This window comes from Triticum aestivum, chromosome 2D (assembly GCF_018294505.1).
Source record: "Triticum aestivum cultivar Chinese Spring chromosome 2D, IWGSC CS RefSeq v2.1, whole genome shotgun sequence".
NCBI classification, from domain to species: domain Eukaryota; kingdom Viridiplantae; phylum Streptophyta; class Magnoliopsida; order Poales; family Poaceae; genus Triticum; species Triticum aestivum.
This window is the reverse complement of record NC_057799.1, coordinates 355,398,797-355,422,396: the sequence shown is the minus strand read 5'-3', so window position 1 is coordinate 355,422,396 and position 23,600 is coordinate 355,398,797. Positions and strand designations below refer to the sequence as shown.

The window sequence follows — 23,600 nt, the reverse complement described above, 5'->3', positions numbered from 1 at the left end:
TCTGTTCCCAAATACGGAGTAAAATACTCCCTCTGTTCCCAAATACGGAGTAAAATCCTCCCTCTATTCCCAAATATGGAGTATTTGTCTTTCTAGAGATTTCAACAAGTGACTACGTACGGAGCAAAATGAGTGAAGTGAGCGTAGAGGCATAGGGATAATGTAGGAAGGAAGTCTTCGTGATCCATTATTCCCCATCTCGGTCAGAGAGAACTATTCAACTAGTCTTCCCAGTGAAGTGACAATACCCGCTGCAGCAGATGGGACACTTAATTAATAAGCTGAACCAGCATGCTGGTGTTACTAAATCAGCCTTACCCAGTACTGCCATCATGTTTGCCAGTAGAGCACGCTTCTGTCTTCCATTAACTGACATATGGGCCCTCTTGTGGTAGACACATATGTCATCGATGTAACTATTTACACTCCGAAGGACGGTACATCCTCGTAGTAGTAGTAGTAGAATTGAGATTTAATGCACTTTCTTCCCCGTCTTCCACTCTTCTTCCTCCTCTCTTCTTCTTCCTCCTCTCTTCCCCATCGTCGCCCGCACACCATTTCCCCCGCTCTTTGCTCGTCCGCCCGCGCTATCTTCCTTGGTAGCTCGTGCGTACCATATCCCCCCGCTCACTGCTCGGCCACACGAGGAGAAGCTTCTTCGTTCGCCCGCCTGAATCCACTTCCCCGCTGGCTCGCAGGCACCGAAAACCCCAATGGCAGAACCGACTGACATGCAGAGCTGCGATTGGAATTCCCTCCCCGATGTTCTCTTGGAGCAGATCTGTAATCATATGGACCTACTCAGCACCGTCTGTCTGGCCGCATGCTCGGTGTCTTTGTACTGTCTACTCGTCTGCAACCTGCCGGCTCTTTTCAAGACACCCTGCTTGCTGATGCTCGATCCTCGCAGGTGGCCCAGACACCAACTTGACGATCCTACAGAGGTTGTCGTGGTGCCCCTCAACATGCTACCACTACCCGTCCACCTGTCCTTCATGCGCGGCCACTACTGGGCGGGCATGAAGGCCAACTGGATCGTCCTCATCCACCAATCCGGTAGTTCGTGGCATCTCGTGGATATCTACACCCAGCGAGAGATCACCCTTCCATCTTTGGATACCACCGCCATCGAGCCTCGCGGCCCGCCGGACACTCCTGCCTACTACGCACGAGACGCGTCGAGCTTTTGGCTCGACCTCTGTTTGCTGAAGGTTGTAATATGCGAAGTGCCCACACCATTAGAAGACTACATGGATTACAAGCTCATTGTCGTGTTCAACATGGGATTAGTCTATCTGGAATCCGGTTGCCATACATGGTTATGGCTCATCGTCAATCCTCTTTACCCAACACTTCTGTCTGATGCTATAGTGCACGATGGCATCGTTTATGCGGTCGACGCACAGATTGGCTGCCTATACTGGTGGAATCTATCGTCGTGTAATTGTTCTATCTCATCTCATCTTTACCTTAAGAATACGACTGCATGTTCATTGTTACAAATTTAGAATATATAGTATGTCTATAACCACATCATTGCTATATGTTCCTCTCATTTACTAGATTTTTATGACCACACATGTTATTGTTAGAGTTGATATGAGAACAATTGGTATCTAATGATTGTTAGAATAGATATTATGAGTATAACCTCATGATTGCTATATGTTACTCTCATTTCCAGGATTTTTATAACAACGCATGTTATTGCTTAGAGTTGATATGATAACTGTAGTAAGTGCTATGGTAGAATATTAGTAGGCCCTGTCATATCTCTTTTCCTCTTATTGTTACATGATGTTTGAACCATGATATATTGCTAGAATATGAAAGCCATTGGCTTTTTTTAACTTGGGGTATGATTATGACCACGGCATTGCAATTCTCTGTCTATGATATATGTCACTGTTATAATAATTTTAATTCCACACATACTCTGAACATGATTGTTTATTTTTGTCCTTTTGGTCTCCAATTTGAATTGTTGCAGCAGACGCAGATGCGCTGGCCTTCATGATTCCAGGACCTGGAATCATACCAGCCGATGGGTGGTGCTTTATCGCTCGTTCAGCTGACGGTGGTCATTTGATGCTCATTTGCACATACCAAATTGACCAAACCATTTCATCAAACCACATGCAGTACAATGCCTGGGGCGTTCGTGACATTGATGGCTATGGCTGCTTCGTGTTCGAGAAAGATCCCAGCTCCGTTGGGCCAGGCGTATTCAACTGGAGGCGGGTTTACAGCCTCGGTAACCACTCCATGTTCCTCGGGCTCAATTATCCGATCATCCAACCAATCATCGATCATATCACCGGCGATGATTACCGTGCTATGCAACTTCCATTCGCCAGGGGGGATTGTGTTTACACATCATACCATGGGTTTCATGAATCACCATATCCAGAGATTCGTCGACACAGCTTGTTGCCAGATAATCTTCAGTGTGTGAAAGGCATCAAGCTTCCGTGCGATGGATGGCTTTTCCAAACCCGACATGCAGCGATGTGGTTCATGCCAACAGCAAATATGCACAACTTGATTCGTACTGATATGTAGACTGAGCCATGTATTCTACTGCTGTAGCACGACCCTCTTTTGTTGGATATTATGTATTGTTGTTAGTTTGAATCACTCCTCTAGTTTGAAGGATAGATACCTTTCTGGGATCAAGTGCATCCTAACTCACCTGCGCAGGATGTACTGATAATGATGATGGAGATGTTGTGTAGTATGTGTGTATATATATATATATATATATATATATATATATATATATATATATCACTTAGGCTCCAAGTGCGTACTTGTTAGTTAAACCTATGGTTAAAATGTGACATTAAATACGACTAGTAAGTAGTACAATAGCAGTACTAGTATACGCCGGTTAAATTATTCATCACGTCCAGACATTTAATTGACATGACAACTCGCTGCGCGTGAGGTGACACAAGAATCCCGGTGGCATGTTCGGGTATTCTGGACTTCAGATTTGGAGTACCACTTATCTATCGAAATATTTCATCATTCACTTAAAACAGTCGATTGATCATACATTGAGTACCATATAACTGGAATTAACCCATGCAAGTCGAAGAAGGATTAGCCGGTGCTGCCGGCTGGTGTCAAGTTCGATCCCACGGTCAGGAGCTGATCGAGCACCTTGAGGCCAAAGTGAGTGCTGACAGCGCGAGATCTCACCCTCTCATCGATTTCTTCATACCAACCATCGACAGCGAGCACGACATATGCTACACCCATCCTGAGAAACTTCCAGGTAAGATACCGATCGGCCGTCTACTTGCACAAACATATTCCTTTGTTTATAGCTCTATTTTTCTTTTTAGACGCAGACCTGGTGAAGCAATTACAATTTGACAGTTAATAAAAAGTGAAACAAGTGACTGCAACATGCCAAAGATGTTATGAAAATGCCAACTACGTACACTAAAACTTGTATTCGACAATACTGCAGGTATCACACTGAGTGGCCTAAGCAAGCATTTCTTCCAGCGCAATTCCAGGGCGTTCAAAAGGGGCACGTGGACGCGTCACAAGATACAGTCGGAGTGCGGCATGCACGCGATGTGGCACAACACCGGCAATACCTTGCCGGTGATGGTCAACGGCCGGCAGACGGGCAGCAAAAAGGTTCTGGTGCTGCACACCAACAAGAACTTCGACCAGCAGAGGACCAACTGGGTGATGCACCAGTACCACCTCGGGGACCTGGAGCAAGAGAAGGAGCGGGAGCTGGTCCTCTGCAAGATTTTCTACCAGACGAACACTAGGGCCAGGAGTAAAAAGATTATAAGTTAGTTTGGTATTGGTACTTGTACTACCTTGTCGTCCGCAAGTTGGTATTGTTGTTAATGATCTTTTGGTATGAACTTGGCATTTGCTTCCAACCATCATGCCGAGGGTCGACGTGGATATAAAGCTGAATCATTTGTTTCGAAACGAATTTTCAGGCACCTGATTTTTATTTGATGGGTAGCATAAGCACCTGCCGTTCGAATTCCCAGTTCTCCAAATTTTTCGAAACAAGTGCATGCTCTTATTATCACGATGAAAAAACAATATCCCTGCTGCATCCCAGTTATCAGTCTGTACTTGCAGAATTCTCTCGTTTATTGAGCACGTATATTTTTTTTCAGGTCGAGCAAGTTTCAACTGGGCTGTAGACTGCCCAGGCTTGGTTTTTTTAACAGGCCCAGCCCATGATGATAATGGGGCACAAAGATCCAGCAGGTATCTACTGGCCTCTGGCCCGTCAGCGTTAGTTATATTTTGTCTTACAACATCCGCAGGCACTTTTTTACTGAATCAAACACACAGCCCAGTTCTACTTTCCTCTTGAAACGCATGTCCTACATCCGTTTTCTAATCTCTACCTATAGTTTTACTAGTTCATATACACGTATCATTATATTGAAAATACATAAAATTCACTTTTCATATTTACATCCTTATTTTTGTTTTTGTTTTCCCTCCTAGCGCTGATTTTTTTTACCACTAGTTTTCCCTTAAACCAACTCAATTGTCCCACGTCTTATTTGCTTACAAAAACAAAATGATTTTTTGGCAAATCAATAAGTTCTTAAAAATGTTTATCATTTCGAGATTACAAAAGTTCGGACTCCACCAAAATATGCAAAATAAGGTTGAACTTTTTGACCGTGGTCCTGGGCAGAAAATGGGCTGTAATAAATTACTTAAGAATTAGCAAATGGGCTGCAAATTATTAAAAATAGCAAATGGGCTCTATGTTGTCTACCACAGATTTGGAGGTTGACTTGTGGGCCTACTAAGTTCATGCGTACACAAGGTTTATCAAAAAAGAAACTTAATCAACAATCGACTCTACCAGCGTCAGACCGTTAGATGTCAATCTAATGGCAATCGTGCTTCTTCAGTCTCTGATCTTCCTGCCCCAGCCGCCCAAACCAGCGCCGTCGGAACCGCCTGCTCCCGCCTCCCGTGGCCGGCTGTGCTGCCGGGCAGGCCTCACGGCCCCATCATATACTCGCATCCCTGGCCTGTCTATCCCTCTACTCACCCACACCTCCTGTTATTTTCCGGCGATGGCAGCCGAACCAGTCAACCCTCATACTCTCTGCCGCGTGGGCAGCCATTGCCGTGTCTTCCCCGGCTCCGTGTCGTTCGCTTCGTAGGCCTCGCCGTCGTCCACCGCCCTGGTGCTCTCGGCGCGGCGTGGTCAACATGGTCAACGAACGACATCCATAGGAAGTGGACTGTACGTGGAGAGGCTGACAGCTGGGTCCACGGCTGCACACAAGGAAATGCCTCCTTATTACACGCAAAATAATGATTCCTCCACCTGACATCTGGGACCCGCCGGAAGGGCCTCTGTATTTCGCGAAAAAAACGTTCCCTCCGCTGACAGGTCGGACCCACCAACTATATCTTCGCACGCAACAAAGTGCCTCCTTATTGCGCACAAAAAAATGAATACCCCCCTGCCAGCTGGGACCCACCACAGTGGGAGGCTGACTTGTGGGCCTACTAAGTTGACGGGGATGGAGGGCTTTGTCAACTTAGTCAATATGAATGATTCTAGCTCCAGTGACCGTACGATGTCCATCCAACGGCCTTAGTGCTTCTTCAACCTCTGGTCTTCTTGCTCCAGCCGCCCAAAGCAGCGCCGGTCGTGCCGTCTGCTCCTGCCTCCCATGGCCGGCTGTGCTGCCGCGGAGGCCTCACCGCCCCCATACTACTCCCACCGCTGGCCAGGCCATCCCTCCACTCACCCACACCCCCTGTTATTCTGCGGCGATGACAGCCTCACACAGCAGCCGAACCAGTGAACCCTCGTACTCCTCTCCGCGTGGGCATCCACTGCCGCGTCTTCCCCGGCTCTGCGTCGTCCCCTTCCTAGGCCTCGCCGTCGTCCACCACCTTGGTGCTCTCGGCGTGGCGTGGTCAATGTGGTCAAGGACCGACTTCCATCGGAAGAGTACTGTACGTGGAGAGCCTGACAGCTGGGTCCACGGCCTCAGCCCAGTTTTTTTGTGATTTGCCAAGTAAGTTGCTTTGTCAGGCATGTTGGGCTGCAAATCTTTCAAGACGAGGAGAGCTTCATTCGGCTGGCCTACAAAATGGCCTATCAGTAATGAGAAATGGGATGTACATTTTTAAAACACATCAAACCCGCAATTAGTTTTAAATTTCTTTTTTTCGTTTTGAGATTTTCAATTGCATTGATTTTTATGCATGGAAAATTTGTTGGATTTTATATTGATATACATTTATTTTTTAAATCAGTTTGAATGTGACTCGAAATTTCGGGATTAAAAACAGTTCAGACCGCACCGAAATATGCAAAATTTCGTATAATTTTTTAACCGTGGCCACAATATGGGTTGTAATGCTAACAAAAAGAATATGGGCTCCAAAAAAACCTTAAGAATTAGCAAATTGGCTGTAAATTATTAGCAATAATGGCAGATGGGTTGTATGATGTTTTCCACACATTTGAGGCTTTCCTAAAAAAAGGTTGATGCACAAGCAGTGACTGTTGGATGTCCATCCAATGGCCGTCGTGCTTCTTCAATCTCTGCTCTTCCTGCTCCAGCCGCTCAAACAAGCGCCGGCGGGACTGCCTGCTCCCTCCTCCCCGCGGCCGGCTGTGCTGCCGCGCAGGCCTCACCGCCCCACCGTACTCCCATCGCTGGCCTAGCCATCCCTCTACTCACCCACACCTGCTGTTATTCTCCGGCGATGGCAGACGAACCAGTAAACCCTCGTACAGTCGTACTCCCCTCCGCGTGGGAAACAACTGCCGAGTCTTCCCTGCCTCCGTGTCGTTCCCTTCCTAGGCCTCGCCGTCGTCCACCGTCCTGGTGCTCTCGGCGCGGCCTGGTCAACATGGTCAACGACCGACATGCATCTGAAGTGGACTGTACGTGGAAAGGCTGACAGCTGGGTCCACGGCCGCACGCAAGGAAATGCCTCCTTATTACGCGCAAAATAATGATTCCTCCACCTGACATCTGGGACCCACCGAAAGGGCCTCTGTATTTCACGAAAAAAACGTTACCGCCGCTGACAGTTTGGACCCACTAGCTATATCTTCGCACGCAAGGAAGTGCCTCCTTATTACGCACAAAAAAATGAATACTCCCCCTGCTAGTTGGGACCCAGTATAGTGGCAGGCTGACTTGTGGGCCTACTAAGTTGATGGGGACGGAGGGCTTTGTCAACTTAGTCAATATGCATGATTCTAGCTCCAGTGACCGTACGATGTCCATCCAACAGTCGTAGTGCTTCTTCAACCTCTGGTCTTCTTGCTCCAGCCGCCCAAACCAGCGCCGGTCGTGCCTCGTGCTCCTACCTCCCGTGGCCGGCTGCGATGCGGCGGAGGCCTCACCGCCCCATACTACTCCCACCGCTGGCCAGGCCATCCCTGTACTCACCCACACCCCCTGTTATTCTGCGGCGACGGCAGCCTCACACCGCAGTGAACCAGTGAACCCTCATACTCCTCTACGCGTGGGCATCCACTGCCGCGTCTTCCCCGGCTCCGCGTCGTCCCCTTCCTAGGCCTCGCCGTCGTCCACCGCCCTGGTGCTCTCGGCGCAGCGTGGTCAACGTGGTCAAGGAACGGCTTCCATCGGACGTGGACTGTACGTGGAGAGGCTGACAGCTGAGTCCACGGCCGCAGCAAGGAAGTGCCTCCTTATTACGCGCAAAATAATTATTCCTCCACCTGACAGCGGGGACCCACCGGATGGGCCACCGTATTTCGCGAAAAAATGTTTCCCCCTGACTGCTGGGACCCACCAGCTACATCTTCGCACGCAAGGAAGTGCGTCCGGGCAAAAAAAATGATTCGCCCCCCTAACTGCTGGGACCCACCAGCTACATCTTTGCAGGCAAGGAAGTGCCTGACAGTCGGGACCCACCTGGTCGAAGTGTACGTACCGTTGTCATTCTGGTCGTGAACGTGTACGTACATACTGGTCGATGTAGAGGCGCGCACGTGTCGTAGTAGAGGCGCGCACGTAGCATGTACACGTATGTACAGCGGCAAGTGTGCAAGAAAGAAAATACGGCGACGTACGTACATACGGGCAGGGTCTCGAATGCCTACTCGCGCATACGTACGGCCAGGGCTTGTGTACGTGGTTGGGTCGAAACGGAGAAACTGCGTCGTCGTCGTGTTCATGGGGAGCCAACCGGCTGGATCGGAACGGAATGCGTCGTCGTGTTCATCGGGAGGGCTTGGATGGAACAACCGATGGAAACGAGGCCTGGCGTACCGCAGAACGGAGGAAACGGCCTTGTGTTTGACCGGCCACGTTCGAAATAGGATCCTGTTCATCGGGAGGGGTCTGGCATACCGCAAAACGGAGGAAACGGACCTCCTACGGTCGAAACGGGGGCCCTGTTGATCGGGAGGGGTGTGGCGTACCGCAAAACGGAGGAAACGGACTTGTGTTGGAGCGCTACGGTCGAAACGGGGTCCTGTTCATCGGGAGGGGTGTGGCGTACCGTAAAATGGGACTCCACGGGATACTGTTCTCTCCACTGTCGACCCCCTCCAGCCTCCACGGGCTACTGTTCATCCACCGTCGACCTCCTCCAGCCTCCACCTGCGACTGTTCATCCACGGGCTCCTGTTCATCCAGCCTCCATCGTGCGCTACTCCACCGGCTACTGTTCCACCAGCCCTCTCCACGGGCTCCTGTTCAACCACCCCTCCACGGGCTACTGTTCATCCAGCCCTCCACCGTCTACTGTTCATCCTGCCCTCCACGGGGTGGTCCTGTTCATCCAGCCCCAACCGGCTCAATCGATCGGGGTCCTGTTCATCTAGAGGCAACACCACGGGGTCCTGTTCATCCACCCCGCCGGGAACTGTTCATCCAAACCCCCCCAGCAACGCTCACTGTTCATCCAGAGGCAGCATCGATCGGCTTCAGTTAGCAGCAGTAGTGAAGGAATCGCTCGATAGGGTTTAGTTAACAGCCATCGATCGATCGCTCGGGTTCAGTAACGCGTAGCCTGCAGTGCAATCGCTCGGGTTTAGTTAGAGCCCAACGCCTCGCTCGGGTTCAGTTAGAGCCCAATGCCTCGCACCCACGCGTGTGTGTGTATGAGAGAAACGCGCATCGCTTGGCCCCGACCACCCACCGTAACCGGGAACACCCCGATATTTTCCTCGCTCTCGCTTCTACCACGGTTTTTTCCGTCATGGACGGCCCGAAGAATGTCATGCAGCTGCGTCTCCGGCCCGCCCAGGACGAAAAGCCCATTTTCTGTCATGATTTTTTGTCATAGAAGTAGGACCCCACCACATCTATGATGATACTAGGTTTTGTCACAATTATCGTCATAGAAGTGTCATAAGTATGACAGAAAAAAATTTCGTTCGGCCCAAAATGTCACGGATGTGTCTTTTTTTGTAGTGTAAGGACCCATCATGGTATGGATTTTGAAGTAAATCTGTACAATTCTCAGAGCGTAACCCATTTTGGTTGCACAAAATGAGAAGCACTTTGCAAGATGTATGGTTTTTATGAGGATATGCTTGTCACCATGGACATTTGGGTTTTATGGTGATCCAGACATCGAGCAAGACAATATGGACATTTGGGTCCTTGTTGATACGCTTCCAATTCTACCGCTGTGTGAGTTTCTCAAACATAGTTATTAACTAATTTATATTGTTTATTTCAAAATAGTTGACAGCTTATTTCCATTGACAGCTTATTTTCATTCTTCAAACAATGTGCGGAAGATGGTAGACAGAACCTACTACACTGATGGCTCCGAATTAACTTATCAGGAGAAAAAGCATATGATCGCATTTTGTACTGAGCTTGAGAATTACAATATCTATTATCAAACTCCTCCACATTATGGTCAATACGTGCCACTAGTGCACGTGTTGAACCACAGTAACATCCATGGAGATTCCATGATAAGATGTTTTACTATTACGACATCCGTGCATCTTCTGCATACTTCTAAAACTGAACTACATTGCTAACTACGAAGTTATTACTATGTTTTTCAACAGAAAATCCCGAAGGATTGTGTGCCTCATCTGATGTATCAGAATGGTCGCCTTGATGTTTTGAACATACAACCAGGTCATCCTACGAATCTCACCTGTCCATATCGGATTTCTAAAACCGGTGAACACATGGTAATCAAAGAATAGAAAAAAATGTATGGACAGTCGTAAGGAGGTTCTTGGAAGCAACATTGTGCGAAAGGCAAAGAATTGGAGACAGGATAATCTCCATTCTCCATAATGGAGAGTCAGAGGCTATCTTGTTTTATGTATTTTACCTAAGAGAATATAGTAGGTCCTAAGAGAATGTAGTAGGTCCTATGAGGTACAATGTTTATTATGTGGTACAATGTGTTAGAGTTGATGATGAGGAGTAGTTGTGATTATGACTAGTGACCAACTTGCTATGTGATGTCTCATTGATGAAAACGATGATCATGAGGAGGTGTTATATGACAATGATGTATTATGATGATAAGTTGTTAATGATATGATGATGATGATATTTATTATATCATTGGGTGAAAGAACCGCGGATTAGTTTCAAGTGGATGTTCATCCACTTGAAACTAGTCCACGGTTCTTTCACCCAGTGATGTAATAACTCATTATGATGTAAAAACAATATCTAAATTGCTGATGTATGAAAACTTGTATAAAGGTGTACGAATAACACATGAAATAAAAAAGAAATAAAATATGGAATAATAGTAGTAGCGCGGGCTGGGAGAAGCGCTACTACTAAGTCGATATAACCGTAGTGTGGGTTAACCCACGCTACTGCTAGCCTTTAGCTGTAGCACCGTACCAGTAGCGCTCCTGCCCGCGCTACTGATAGGCCCAAAACATGCGCTACTACTAGGCTTTTCCCTAGTAGTGGATGCATACAACCACTTTATTAATTATTCACAAAAGACCTTCCAAAGAAATACAATAGTAAGTCTGGAACCACCGTCTAGGCAACATCTGTCGCTACTCCTGTCCAGATGATGAAGGGATGCTGATAGTTCGGGTCTAATACCAAACAGACCTCGCAGCCAAACCTAACATCTAAGACCTAAGGCCCCAACCAAGCCACTTGCCGGTATGGGGCACACACCGGTCCGACACCCTCTCAGAGGCCGCTGCCGCCAACTGCCACCACTCCATCTTCAGAGTTGTACTGATGCATCAACCTTTCCCGGTCTAGCTGGCATTGACTCCACCACGATGCCAGACAACGCCACCATCCTGCGCTCGTCCATCAACACACGCCTAGCAGCGAGACCCCCGCTGCTCCATGCCGCTGAGACCCGTCGTTGTCGACGTGTCAGATGCAACGTCGCTCGTCCTTCGCGAATGACACTTGCTGCCACTGGTCCCATCCCCTCCACCTGCAGTTTCTCTGCACTCCCAACCGATCCCCAGTGCCCCTGACGACACCTCCAGGAAAATCAGGACGCGAACAACGCCGCTGCCCCCAGATTCGAAGAGGATTGAAGGTTTTCACCCGGCCGGGGATCGGGTTGGGTAGATTGGGCCCTCAGTTGCGCTTCATGAAGGAAAGCGGTGCCCATGGGTGTCGCCACTGCCGGGCCGGCCAGACCGGCCAAGGTTTCCCCCGGAACCAAAGTACACCACCAATGCTCACCATCACGGAGCCTGCAGCCGCAAACCACCAGGATGACGAGAGAGGCAGCAGGAGAAAGGGGAACCTCCAAATCTGACGCATCGGAGCATCGCACCACGGCAGGACTCCACCAGCGACTTGCCGCCCGCGCTGCCGAGCACGCTAGCCAGCGTCGCTTGCAGCCGCCGGCCGCCGCCACCTCGCCGACAGGGCCGCCGCCCAAGGATCCGCAGGCCGATGGGATCGATCCGGGCGCCGAGATCCCTGCCGCCACCTTCCCCGGCGCCCGCGCGGGCTTTGCCGGCGGCCATCTCCGATGGCGGAGGGAAGGCGAATGAGGGGAGGCGGCGCAGCGAAAGATCTAACCGCCCCCGAGTCGCCCCTAAAAATGGGAGAGATTTTCACTTCCCGGCCTATGCACCAACTAGGATAAACATGGTCGTCAGATTTTTTTTTAAATGAATATCAAGATATTTCTTGATGAGTGGTTTCACCACACACCAAGCTTGATCCTCAATAAATGGGGAAAAGCCCTGTGCTCCACCTATCAAATCTAGGAATTGTATTCGGGTCGTTAGGCTGCACAACGGCATGCCCAACCACTCAGCCAAGGCTCTTTTTGCAAAAAAATTAGGGGAGAATTTCACTTCCCTGGCCTGTGCACCAACCAGGGATGTATACGACCTTTTAAGTATGAGTACTAGGAGGACGGGGCGTCGACCCTTTGGCTGGCAGCTGAGGTTGCTGCCAGCCCACCCGAGTTCAAGTCCCGGCTTGGACGTGTGGTGCTCGCAGAGTTTTTCCTATAAAAAAATGCCAACGAGGGTTAGCCCTTGAGTTGGTCTCATTTTTTTAAGTATGAGTATTAGGATTTTTAACCTCAGTTACGCATCGAGCCTAGTCCTCAATGATAAGTGCACGAGTACAAGAAAAACCTGATCCTCAAAAATAAATAGGAGTCTAAATTCGCCTTCGTGAGGATTTAAATTCAGGTGTTAGTTTTTTTAATATCCACTCCTTCAACCAGTTGAGCTAGGCTCACTCGCGCAACGGGATTGACATCGCAGCTTGGCTACTTGCCGTGCATCGGGCACATCAACATTCCATCGAACACGTCGTCTACAAGAGCCCATGTATCTGCTTCTGGATGATTTTGTACTAATTTGAGCCCACGCAAGTTAGTGGACTGGGTGGTTGCACTTTTGCATTTTCCAGGCTTGTGTATGAAGGTGAACCCAAGACGCAAGTTTGTGCACTGCAGGTGTCATGATCTCTTTTTCCATATGCATGCAGGGTGTGGCGTTTTCAGTCTTTCTCTAGCTTTTCTTTGGACAATTGGACTATTTCTTTCCACGACTCCGATTCTACATCGATATCATCACTTTGCTTTGCAGCAATCGCGATCAGAGCGTCTGAGGTGTTAAGTTATCCTCTTGTTCAACTGCCATGATGTTACGGCGTAGATGGTAGGGGTCGTCGCCGCGGACCGCATCCGTCACCTCTTTCTAAGCTTGGCGCCTATAAATGGCCGGATGCCCGTGATCTTCCTCTCCACCACCCGCGCATGTGGCATGCAGTTGATCCACGATAGCTACTTTGTACGCAACGTGACATTGCAATGGACATGAGCACTGCCAACACCGATCTGCCTCCGTCTTCCGGCAAGACAAACTTCCTCAAGACTTGTTTCAATGGAATCAATGCGCTCTCAGGTTAATCCCTAGCTAAATTTCTTCCTCTGTGATCTGAACGATCCTAATTTTAATTTCAGAAACAACTAGCTGGATCGATCTAGGTATACTGCCCAATGCTAGTAGTTCAAGAAGCACTTGTCACCTGCACGTACACATTTCGATGCATGCATGCATGCACTTGATTAATTAATTGTTTTGTTTGTGCTTGGGCATACGTTCATCCATGCAGGGGTTGGGCTGCTCTCGATTCCATACGCACTGTCTCAGGGCGGATGGCTGAGCCTGATCGTCTTCATGGCCATCGCCGTCATCTGCTTCTACACCGGGCTTCTCCTGCAGAGGTGCATGGACTCCAGCTCGCTCGTCAACACCTACCCGGACATCGGAGCCCACGCCTTCGGCCGGAAGGGCCGCGTCATCGTCGCCACCTTCATGCACCTCGAGCTCTACCTCGTCGCCATCGACTTCCTCATCCTGGAGGGGGACAACCTGCACAAGCTCTTCCCGGCGGCGAGCTTCCGGCTCGGCGCGCTCCGTGTCAGCGGGAAGCAGGCGTTCGTGCTGGCGGCCACGCTGGCCGTGCTGCCGACCACTTGGTTCAGCAGCCTCAACGTGCTCGCCTACGTCGCTGCCGGCGGTGCGCTGGCGTCCCTTCTTCTCATCGCCGCCGTCTTGTGGGTCGGGGTGTTCGACGGCGTCGGGTTCCGCGAGAGGGGCAGGCTGGTGCGTTGGGACACCATGCCCAGCGCCATGAGCTTGTATTCCTTCTGCTTCAGTGGCCATGCCGTGTTTCCCATGCTATACACGGGGATGAAAGACAGGAAGAGGTTCCCCATGGTACGTACGTCCCGTTGCAATGTTACATTGAATTTATTTATTTGAATTGTTTGGATTGCTTACCACATGTGTCATGTGGTTACGTTGAATTCTTGAAATCATGCCATGATTCATCACTTCCTACTCCTATATGTGATTCGCAAAAAGAACAAGATTATTTGCTACTATATGAAATATATGTGAAATTATCAATGGCCGGACATTTTACGTTTGATTCACGCCGCGCAGGTGCTGTCCCTGTGCTTCATCGTGAGCACACTCAGCTACGGCCTGATGGGCATCGTCGGGTACCTGATGTACGGCGACACGCTCAAATCCCAGATCACCCTCAACCTCCCGTCGGCGAGCGTGGCCGCCAAGGTGGCCATATACACGACGCTGGTGAACCCGCTGGCCAAGTACGCGCTGGTGGTCGCCCCCGTCGCCGAGGCCGCCGAGGGCGCGCTGGGCGTCGGCAAGAGCGCGCCGCTCCGCGCGCTCGTCAGGACGGTGCTCGTCGTCGGCACGGCTGTAGTCGCGCTGGCCGTGCCCTTTTTCGCCGACGTCGTGGGCCTCACAGGCGCTCTCCTCAGCTGCACGGCGACTATGCTGCTGCCGTGCCTCTGCTACCTCAAGGTCCGGTCAAAGATCGGCGGTGACAAGGGTATGGGGCTGGAGACTGCAGCTTGCCTGGCCATTGTCGCGATTGGCACCGCGATTGTTGGGCTGGGAACCTACAGTTCCGTGAAGCAAATTGTACGCAAGTTATGATTAACACAAGCAAAACCTGGGGGGTGGGAGCTTACCGCGGTGAAAACTTACGGACTGGAGTTTTTCTACTAATTCTCCTCTGAATTTAGCTTGGGCCTTCTCCTCTTTCAGTCAGATGTTGCAATCTTATCCTGCGAGTTTAATGCCATATTTTTTTTGAAAGGTTAATGCCATAAAATCAGTCCTTAGGTGTAGCAAAAACAATCGAAACGTCTGAGTTAACAATTGATGCATGGACTTGTGGGTCCTGCTGTCATGAGTAAATTGGTGGATGGACTTGTGGGTCCATACCCTAATAAGTAGACTCAAGGCATCCCCTAAAATAAGTAGACTCAGGGCATTTGCGAGAATTGTTACTTTTCGGGCAATGCTATTCAGGGAATGTTCACTGGGATGGAATTTGCGAATGTTTTTCGCAGCAATTTATGTTGCTGGAGCGTGACAATTTGTTCAAGCAAACGCGGCAAATTTCACAGCAAAATCCCTTCGTGTTAAGAATTTGCCATGTGTTTCTGAAGAAATTGTCATGTGCGTTTGGAGAACATGCCATAAAAAACGTTCGCAAATGTCATCCTCCCCAGGCAAAGTTCACTGGTTATTGCGGTCCTATTTTTCTGTAAAAAATATGTGAATTATCGTTATCTATTATGGAAAATTGTGTTTTTTTACATATATACTATTTTGCAGTTGGTTGAATTCTTTTGGGCTTTATTCGAACTTATGTCCGCTTGGTTCAGCATCGTGTTTTTTGGGGTCAACCATCTTGTTGTCTTCATATCAGGCCGAAGTTAGCATGGTGTTATTCAGGTTGCCCCTTGAGCGACACGCTCTTTGTATTTTTTGTGTCCTTATTTTTGAATATTTTCTCTCTCTCATTGCTCTATCCATCTTGAATCTCTCAAAGTCGAGGCAGAGGTGAGTGAGAATGACAGAGTGGACGGAGGGAAGTCGACTTTCATGGTGATTTCAACGTCCAAGTCATTGATTGTTGTGGATTTCGGCTAAGGTGTCTCTATTGAGGTCGAATTTAGCTTACGATTGTTACCTTCATGTTCGTTTCTAGATCTCATCCGTGTTTATCTCTCTAGTATCCCCCCCCCCCCCATTCAATCCTTTTTGTGAGTATTTTTTGCGGCTTTTCATGCATTTCGTAGGTTGGTAGATTGTTGGTATCTTGTTCATCATAGAGATTTGGGGTTCTTCGGTTGCTTTGCAAATTTTTCAGGTTGATTTATAGGTTTTTCCATTCATCTTATCATGCTTCTCTCCTTAGATGTATGCATGGTATTATCATATTGTTTGTGTATGATTTGAGGTTCTTTCGTTTCTTACATTTCGCTTGATTTCGTCTTTTTTATTAAGCTGGTCATGTATCTCTTGTTAGCATTGAGCCAGATGGTCTTGTTAGGGGTAATTTGTGTCGTGTTCATGGGTTTGTTATGGAAACATAGCTACCTTTACTTGTTGGGTATTTTCACCCTTGTTATGATACTTAGCAAGTGTGAGTAGTTGTAGTATGTAATGCTTTGTAGCACATGCTTTAAGGCACTATCTATCATATTAATAGCTATCTTTATTTCTGCTTTTACCTCCATAGGTTCAATAGTTAGGCCGTTGTATGTAGTTCTCTTCATGTATGTAAGTTCTTAGTTTGTACATTGTATTGTTATTTCTTTGTTTGACACGACTTTTTGGTTCCTGATACTCATATTTGAGTAGGCTAATGTGTTGGATGAATATGTGTGTATTCAATCATGTAGTGTTTATTTTTATATGAAGTTTTCTATCGGCCCTAGATGAATTATTCTTGAAAATTGTAGTTACTTCTTTGCAGGTCCATACGATAGTATTTAGTTTTATTTGTTTGTCTAATTTGCATCGATAGTTGGACACTTTTCTGTGTTTCTTTATAATGTGGATCTTTGGTCTCTCCTTTCTGTTCTTTATGGCATGTAATCCATTGATGAGTTTATTTATAGTTGAGCTTTGATTATTATAATTCACTTTGATTATTAATAGTTGAGATTTGATTATTATAATTTCTCCAGCGGAAAAAGCACCCGGCCCTGATGGTTTCGCCGGGCAATTCTTCAGAGCTAGCTGGAGCATCATCAAAGTGGATATCATGGCAGCTTTTCACAAGTTTTATCATGCTGCTGGTGATAATTTTGGGGAGATCAACAAAGCCTTCATTGCTCTGCTGACCAAAGAAGATGGAGCGACTGAGATCAAACACTACAGGCCGATTAGTCTGATCAATTCGGTGGCCAAACTAATTGCCAAGGTGATTTCGATGAGGCTAGCTGGAGTCATATCGAGCATCATCTCCCCAGCTCAATCAACTTTCCAAAAAGGAAAATGTATCCATGATTGCTACCTATATGTCCAGAGTTGCGTCAAACATCTACATAGAAATAGCAAACCGGTGCTCCTCTTCAAACTAGATAAAGCTAAGGCCTTCGACTCAATCTCATGGGAGTACCTGCTAGAGCTTCTTCAGCAAATGGGTTTTAGTGCACGTTGGAGGATTGGATCTCCATTCTACTGACCACGGCTACGTCCTGCTGTCTCCTCAATGGTGATGCAGGGCCACCAATCTATAACAGACAGGGCCTGCGGCAGGGCGATTGATGTCTACTACGCAACCTTCTTGTAGACGTTGTTGGGCCTCCAAGTGCAGAGGTTTGTAGGACAGTAGCAAATTTCCCTCAAGTGGATGACCTAAGGTTTATCAATCCGTGGGAGGCGTAGGATGAAGATGGTCTCTCTCAAGCAACCCTGCAACCAAATAACAAAGAGTCTCTTGTGTCCCCAACACACCCAATACAATGGTAAATTGTATAGGTGCACTAGTTCGGCGAAGAGATGGTGATACAAGTGCAATATGGATGGTAGATAAAGGTTTTTGTAATCTGAAAATATAAAAACAGCAAGGTAACTAATGATAAAAGTGAGCACAAACGGTATTGCAATGCTAGGAAACAAGACCTAGGGTTCATACTTTCACTAGTGCAAGTTCTCTCAACAATAATAACATAATTGGATCATATAACTATCCCTCAACATGCAACAAAGAGTCACTCCAAAGTCACTAATAGCGAAGAACAAACGAAGAGATTATGGTAGGGTACGAAATCATCTCAAAGTTATCCTTTCTGATCGATCTATTCAAGAGTCCGTAGTAAAATAACATGAAGCTATTCTTTCCGTTCGATCTATCCTAGAGTTCGTACTAGAATAACACCTTAAGACACAAATGAACCAAAACCCTAATGTCACCTAGATACTCCAATGTCACCTCAAGTATCCATGGGTATGATTATACGATATGCATCACACAATCTCAGATTCATCTATTCAACCAACACAAAGTACTTCAAAGAATGCCCCAAAGTTTCTACCGGAGAGTCAAGACGAAAACGTGTGCCAACCCCTATGCATAAGTTCCCAAGGTCACTGAACCCGCAAGTTGATCACCAAAACATACATCACATCACGTGAATATCCTATTGTCACCACAGATAAGCACATGCAAGACATACATCAAGTATTCTCAAATCCTTAAAGACTCAATCCGATAAGATAACTTCTAAGGGAAAACTCAATCTGGTGATGTTCCCCTCTGCACTTCCTTTTCGATGATGTTCCAACACTCCAGGCGCAAGACCAGAACAGTTGCTGAAGCGCTTCAGGAGGAGCAATGGATAAGAGACCTGCAACATGGAGATTGGCAACCCATCGTCACCGATTTTGTTTGCCTGGCTAGGCTAATCCGGGAACAGGCATGCACACTAAACGAGCAACTCCACGACATGATCAGATGGACCCAAAGAAGAAAAAGGTTGTTACTCGACAGCCTCGGCGTACAAGATGCAGTTCAGTCACCTCCCCTCCACGGACATGAAGAACACTATATGGAAAGTCTGGGCCCCTGGAAAGATCAAGATATTCTCTTGGCTGTTACACTTGGACAAACTCTGGTGCAACGACCGTCTTCAACGCCGAGGGTGGCTAAATGCATACTTCTGCCACTTTTGTTTAAGAAACTTAGAAACCTATGTCCATCTATTTTGGAATTGTCACCTCTCATGAGCAGTCTGGACAGAGGTGGCTAAGTGGAATGGATGCTCGGCTTTAGCAATCCCAAGCGAAGAACAGCTCAACACGACCTCCACGGTCAAAGTAGTGATCTCGCGCACGAATGGAGAGTGCAGAAAAGGAGTAAAAATCATGATCATGGCCACCACATGGGAGCTCTGGTGCGAGAGAAACAGCTGCGTCCTCAGAGATAAACGGGCAAGCTTTGCGAACATCATTGCAGCGATCCAGAGGAACATGGAACAATGGCGACTGGGAGGTTCAAAAGCCATAGAGACCCCCTTCGGGGTTGTAATTGCGAGATAGAGGGTTACGACAACTAGCAGGAGGAAGAAGGGCGGGCCTCTCCCCCTCTTCGGTCTCCCCTTACCCTTTGTCTTTTTTTCGTTTGGCCCCTTGGGCCTTCTCTTGACCATCCTGATCAATCCATGTATTTTGTTACTCTACCCCTGCTAAATCTATTGAAGCCAGCCAAGCTGGATCTTTCAAAAAAACTTTATGTTTATAAATTTATTTTTAAATAAGATTGGTGCAATGGGTAGATGTGTTGGAAATATGCCCTAGAGCCAATAATAGAGTTGTCATTATCATATTTCCTTATTATTGATAAACTTTTATTCTCCATGATATAATTGTATTGACCGAAAACTTAAATACATGTGTGAATAAATAAACATACATTGTGTCCCTAGCAAGCATCTACTAGACAAGCTCGTTGATTAAAGATGGTTAAGGTTTCCTAACCATAGACATGAGCTGTCATTTAATAACGGAATCACATCATTAGGAGAATGATATGATGGACAGACCCAACCATAAACTTAGCATCTGATTGTGTCACTTAGTTTAATTGCTACAACTTTCTTCATGCCAAGTATCTGTTACTTAGACCATGAGATCGTGCCACTCCCTAATACTGGAAGAATACTTTGTGAGTAATCAAACATCACTTCGTAATTGGGTGGTCATAAAGGTACCCTATAGGTATCTCGGAAAGTGTTTGTTCGGTTGCATGGATCGAGACTGGGAACACTACGTAAAGGCATCCCCTCGAGATGGAGTGCCAACTTCAACTTCTCCACAAGTCCGACAATAGCCCAATAGCACATCAGTGGATCCGATCTAGACTTCCCGTCTTGATCGTCCACCTCCATACTCGACGAGTTGACATCCAACTTGTTGAACCCATCATTGTACATCTCCATTGCTATTCGCCTCACGATACATTCTCATATAACCTAGAGTAGGGTCATTACTAACATTGCGGTGCCCCGAACCTGGATAAAATGTGTCCGTTGTGTCCATCGGATAACCAAAGGTTACATCATGGTGTCATACAAATCTGCGTGTGACTACCGTTTTGTTGTTAGGAACGTCGTGAAACACCTCGACATGCAAGCAAACCAAACCTTAAACCGAAGACATGACACAAAACAAAGCAAAAACAGAGGAGTTAACAGTAATGCTATTGTGATTCTAGCATGGATAGAAATCGAGGAGGGAGTTGTTGCCCGTTAGTGTAGTCATCACCTTCATTGCCCCTGCTTGCAGCCGTGACAATTCACGAGCTGCATGTGTGTGGTCATTCACCGACACCTAGTGCCTGATCCTAATGAACGCCCACCAGAATGAACCATGGTGAGGAGCGACGAGCTTGTCGGGGAGGGGGGAGGCATATGTAGGGTTTGGGGCGGCGTTTTGGACCGTATGTGCACCCGCTTGCCAACTTGATTGCGTTGAATCAACAATTTTCAAGATGTGTTTCCCTGTGCCAAGTTGACACATAGACCAGTGGTGTCATTTGTTCACAGATTTTCACTCTGTGTATTTTGTGGCGTGCATTTATTAAATACAGTTCTATAGTACTTCCTTCATTTTAAAATATAATATTTTTTTTACGATTTCAATATGAAGTACATACAGAGTAAAACGTATGAATGTACACTCTACGCTACCTATATATACATTCATATATAATTTATATTGAAATCTCTGAAAGCGCTTATATTGAAATCTCTAAAATGTATGAGTGCAGCAGGCAGGTCGCTTTTTGATTTGGATGGGCTTTGTGGCCAAACTGCGGTGGGTGCTAGCTAGCTGTTCCTGTGCCGAGATCCCGGCCACTTGCGGATGCATGCGGCATGACGCTGCACTGCGCTTGCCATTGCCTGCTTGCTGGTCCATGGTTGTACGCGGGCGATTCGATTCGACAGCTCGCGGCGCCGGCTGCTTTTTGTGCCATGGCCATTTGGGATGGGAAACCTTAGCGGCGAAGGATTCCTTCCCACATGCAAGCACGCAGGCAGCATCGACCAGTACGTACGAAGAAGAGCTGCTTAATCTATAGTCGTACTCGTGGTTCCCAGAATACGCACTTTTGAGCTCCCCCTCCGACGTTGAGTGTGGCACCGTCCCAGCTGAGATTTACCAAACACTTTAATTTGGCCCGCTACGGTATGGTAAATCTCATGTGTTCTTTTTTCTTTTCTTTTTTGCGAGGAAATCTCTTGACGGCATCACAATTTACAACAGCCCCGTCTCTCACTAGCTATAGCTAGCAAGCGGAAACAAGCTGCCTACAATAATGTGAGTGCCTGACTCACAATGACCGCGATACCACCAAAGTTAAAAGGCCACAAACTTGGTAGTAGTAGTATATTCATGAATGAACACCTCACCATGAACTTTGTTACCACACAGACATGGAAATAACTATTAAAAATAGGATAACCTAAAGCTTTTTCTTTGAAAGGAAAGAACCCGGCCGGCCGGTTAGCCAAAACATTGGACAACTGTTACCCACGAGGAGCCCTTTGCATGCATGCATACCCATCATCTTTTTTGACTACTTTTCCTTTTGCCCGCGGGCTGCGGCCTTTGTTAATTGTTACACACACGCACCCACACATCCATTGTTTCCCCATGGCGCCCTTTCCTTAGCTCACCTGCTTTCGTGCGATGCTGAAACTTCTCTAGGAGACATCCACTCGCAATTGCTCACCCCCACCGTCTAATACTGCTATATATACCCATGGCATCCCACGGGCAAAACTCCATGTCCAAGCATCAACTACACACACCTTGCGCTACTGTACAAGTACAACCAACACAATCCACGCAGCAAGCATCCCCTCCGGCACCACATACACACCTTTATTTTGCAAGCTAGTTAGACTAGTGAACTATAATCAAGATGAAGACCAAGGCTTCGACATTCTTCAAGCAGATGCTGTCCACCATCGTGGCCGTGGTCAAGGCCAAGTCCACGGCGGTGCGCGCCAAGACGAGCACCCTCAAGACGCGCCTCCTCGTCCTCGGCGTCCTCCGCAACAGGAAGCTCCTCGTCAGCGCCATCAACCACAAGATCCACGCCATCATGGGCCAGGACGACCACGCGCGCAAGGAGGAGGCAGCCCAGGAAGACGACGGAGGCAAGAAGGCCATCGTGCTCTACACGTCGCCCAGCTACGTGACGGAGCGCGACGTGGAGGCCGCCGCCGAGGAGGAGGAGGAGGAGAGCGACGACGAGTACCTGACGCACTCGCTGTTCCGCGAGGAAGACGACGATGACGACGAGCTGGTGAACGCGCCGGGGTCGGTGATTGACGTGGTGCGCGACGCCAAGGAGAAGGAGGCGGAGGGGGCTGAGTTCCGGCTGGAGGACGAGATCGACCATGTCGCCGACGTCTTCATCCGCCGGATCCACAAGCAGCTCAAGCTGCAGAAGCTCGAGTCGTTCAAGAGGTTCTGCGAGATGATGGAGAGGAGCGCTTGATCCACATCCCTAGAATCAGATCCGCCTCCAGTCCAGTGATTTATTATTCATAAGTATGCAATGGCGCCAGCTCCATCACTCCTTAAGCCAGGATTATGTTTAACTTAATCCGAGACCCATGCATGTAAGTAGAAGGAAAAGATAAATCCAGGCAAGAAGATGCTTATCTTCTGCTAGGGTTTTAGTGGGGATGCGAAGGTCTACTACGTGGTACTTTAATCATTACGTACTCCTGTTCTTTTGTTCTTTGATCTGGGGGAAGATTGTAAAAGTGCTCAAGTTTTGAGTGAAAAAACAATAAATGAAGCAAATAAATAGACGGCATATACTGTACTTCACGTCAGTACGGCAGGCAACTGAACAAATTAGCTTCAACTAATATTTTCTACTAATCCCCGAGAGTTGAACTCAACACGTACTAACATACAGTTCAAGCAGTCATAAGAAAAGCAGAATCAAGCTGATGACCGCACATGACAACGAGAAAGGGCTCGCTAGTTTTATGGACGGATGCCTCTGCTTTTGGCCAAGAACAGAACAGTTAATGCATACCAGTAATCCGTAGGATCGGATCAGTGTCGTCGGCGTTTTGCATTGCGGCGCGCCGGCATCCCCTCGGCCTCCTCCAACTTGACGTCCTTGGCGAGGGTGACCGCCGCCACGTCCTCCATTGCCTCCTCCTCGGAGAGACGCAGGGAGAATCTCACGGGCGGCGCCGGGGCATTCCGCTGCCTTGCCCGCCGCCGCGGCCTCTGTTCCCTATTGGCCTCCGGCCCGAGATACCTGGCGATC

The 23,600-nt window shown here is 47.9% G+C and overlaps 2 protein-coding genes across 2 annotated transcripts; both read left to right on the top strand.

Moving 5' to 3' along the window:
• Window positions 1-13,219: 13,219 nt before the first annotated feature.
• LOC123049328 (amino acid transporter AVT1I) lies at window positions 13,220-15,256 on the top strand. Its single transcript, XM_044472260.1, has 3 exons — window positions 13,220-13,366; window positions 13,578-14,185; window positions 14,414-15,256. Exons 1-3 carry the CDS (start codon window positions 13,273-13,275, stop codon window positions 14,933-14,935), a joined length of 1,224 nt encoding a protein of 407 aa, XP_044328195.1. The 5' UTR covers window positions 13,220-13,272; the 3' UTR covers window positions 14,936-15,256.
• A 6,817-nt stretch (window positions 15,257-22,073) lies between these two features.
• On the top strand, window positions 22,074-23,059 carry LOC123053131 (uncharacterized). Its single transcript, XM_044476533.1, has one exon. The coding sequence runs from the start codon at window positions 22,227-22,229 to the stop codon at window positions 22,806-22,808; it is 582 nt and encodes a 193-aa protein (XP_044332468.1). The 5' UTR covers window positions 22,074-22,226; the 3' UTR covers window positions 22,809-23,059.
• The last annotated feature ends 541 nt before the right edge of the window (window positions 23,060-23,600 follow it).

Bases quoted from the DNA above. Each gene is read 5' to 3' on its own strand.
- LOC123049328 (XM_044472260.1), top strand. From the start codon at position 13,273: ATGGACATGAGCACTGCCAACACCGATCTGCCTCCGTCTTCCGGCAAG. The intron at 13,367-13,577 runs GTTAATCCCTAG...TCATCCATGCAG, and splicing joins TGGAATCAATGCGCTCTCAG to GGGTTGGGCTGCTCTCGATT. The intron at 14,186-14,413 runs GTACGTACGTCC...CACGCCGCGCAG, and splicing joins ACAGGAAGAGGTTCCCCATG to GTGCTGTCCCTGTGCTTCAT.
- LOC123053131 (XM_044476533.1), top strand. From the start codon at position 22,227: ATGAAGACCAAGGCTTCGACATTCTTCAAGCAGATGCTGTCCACCATC.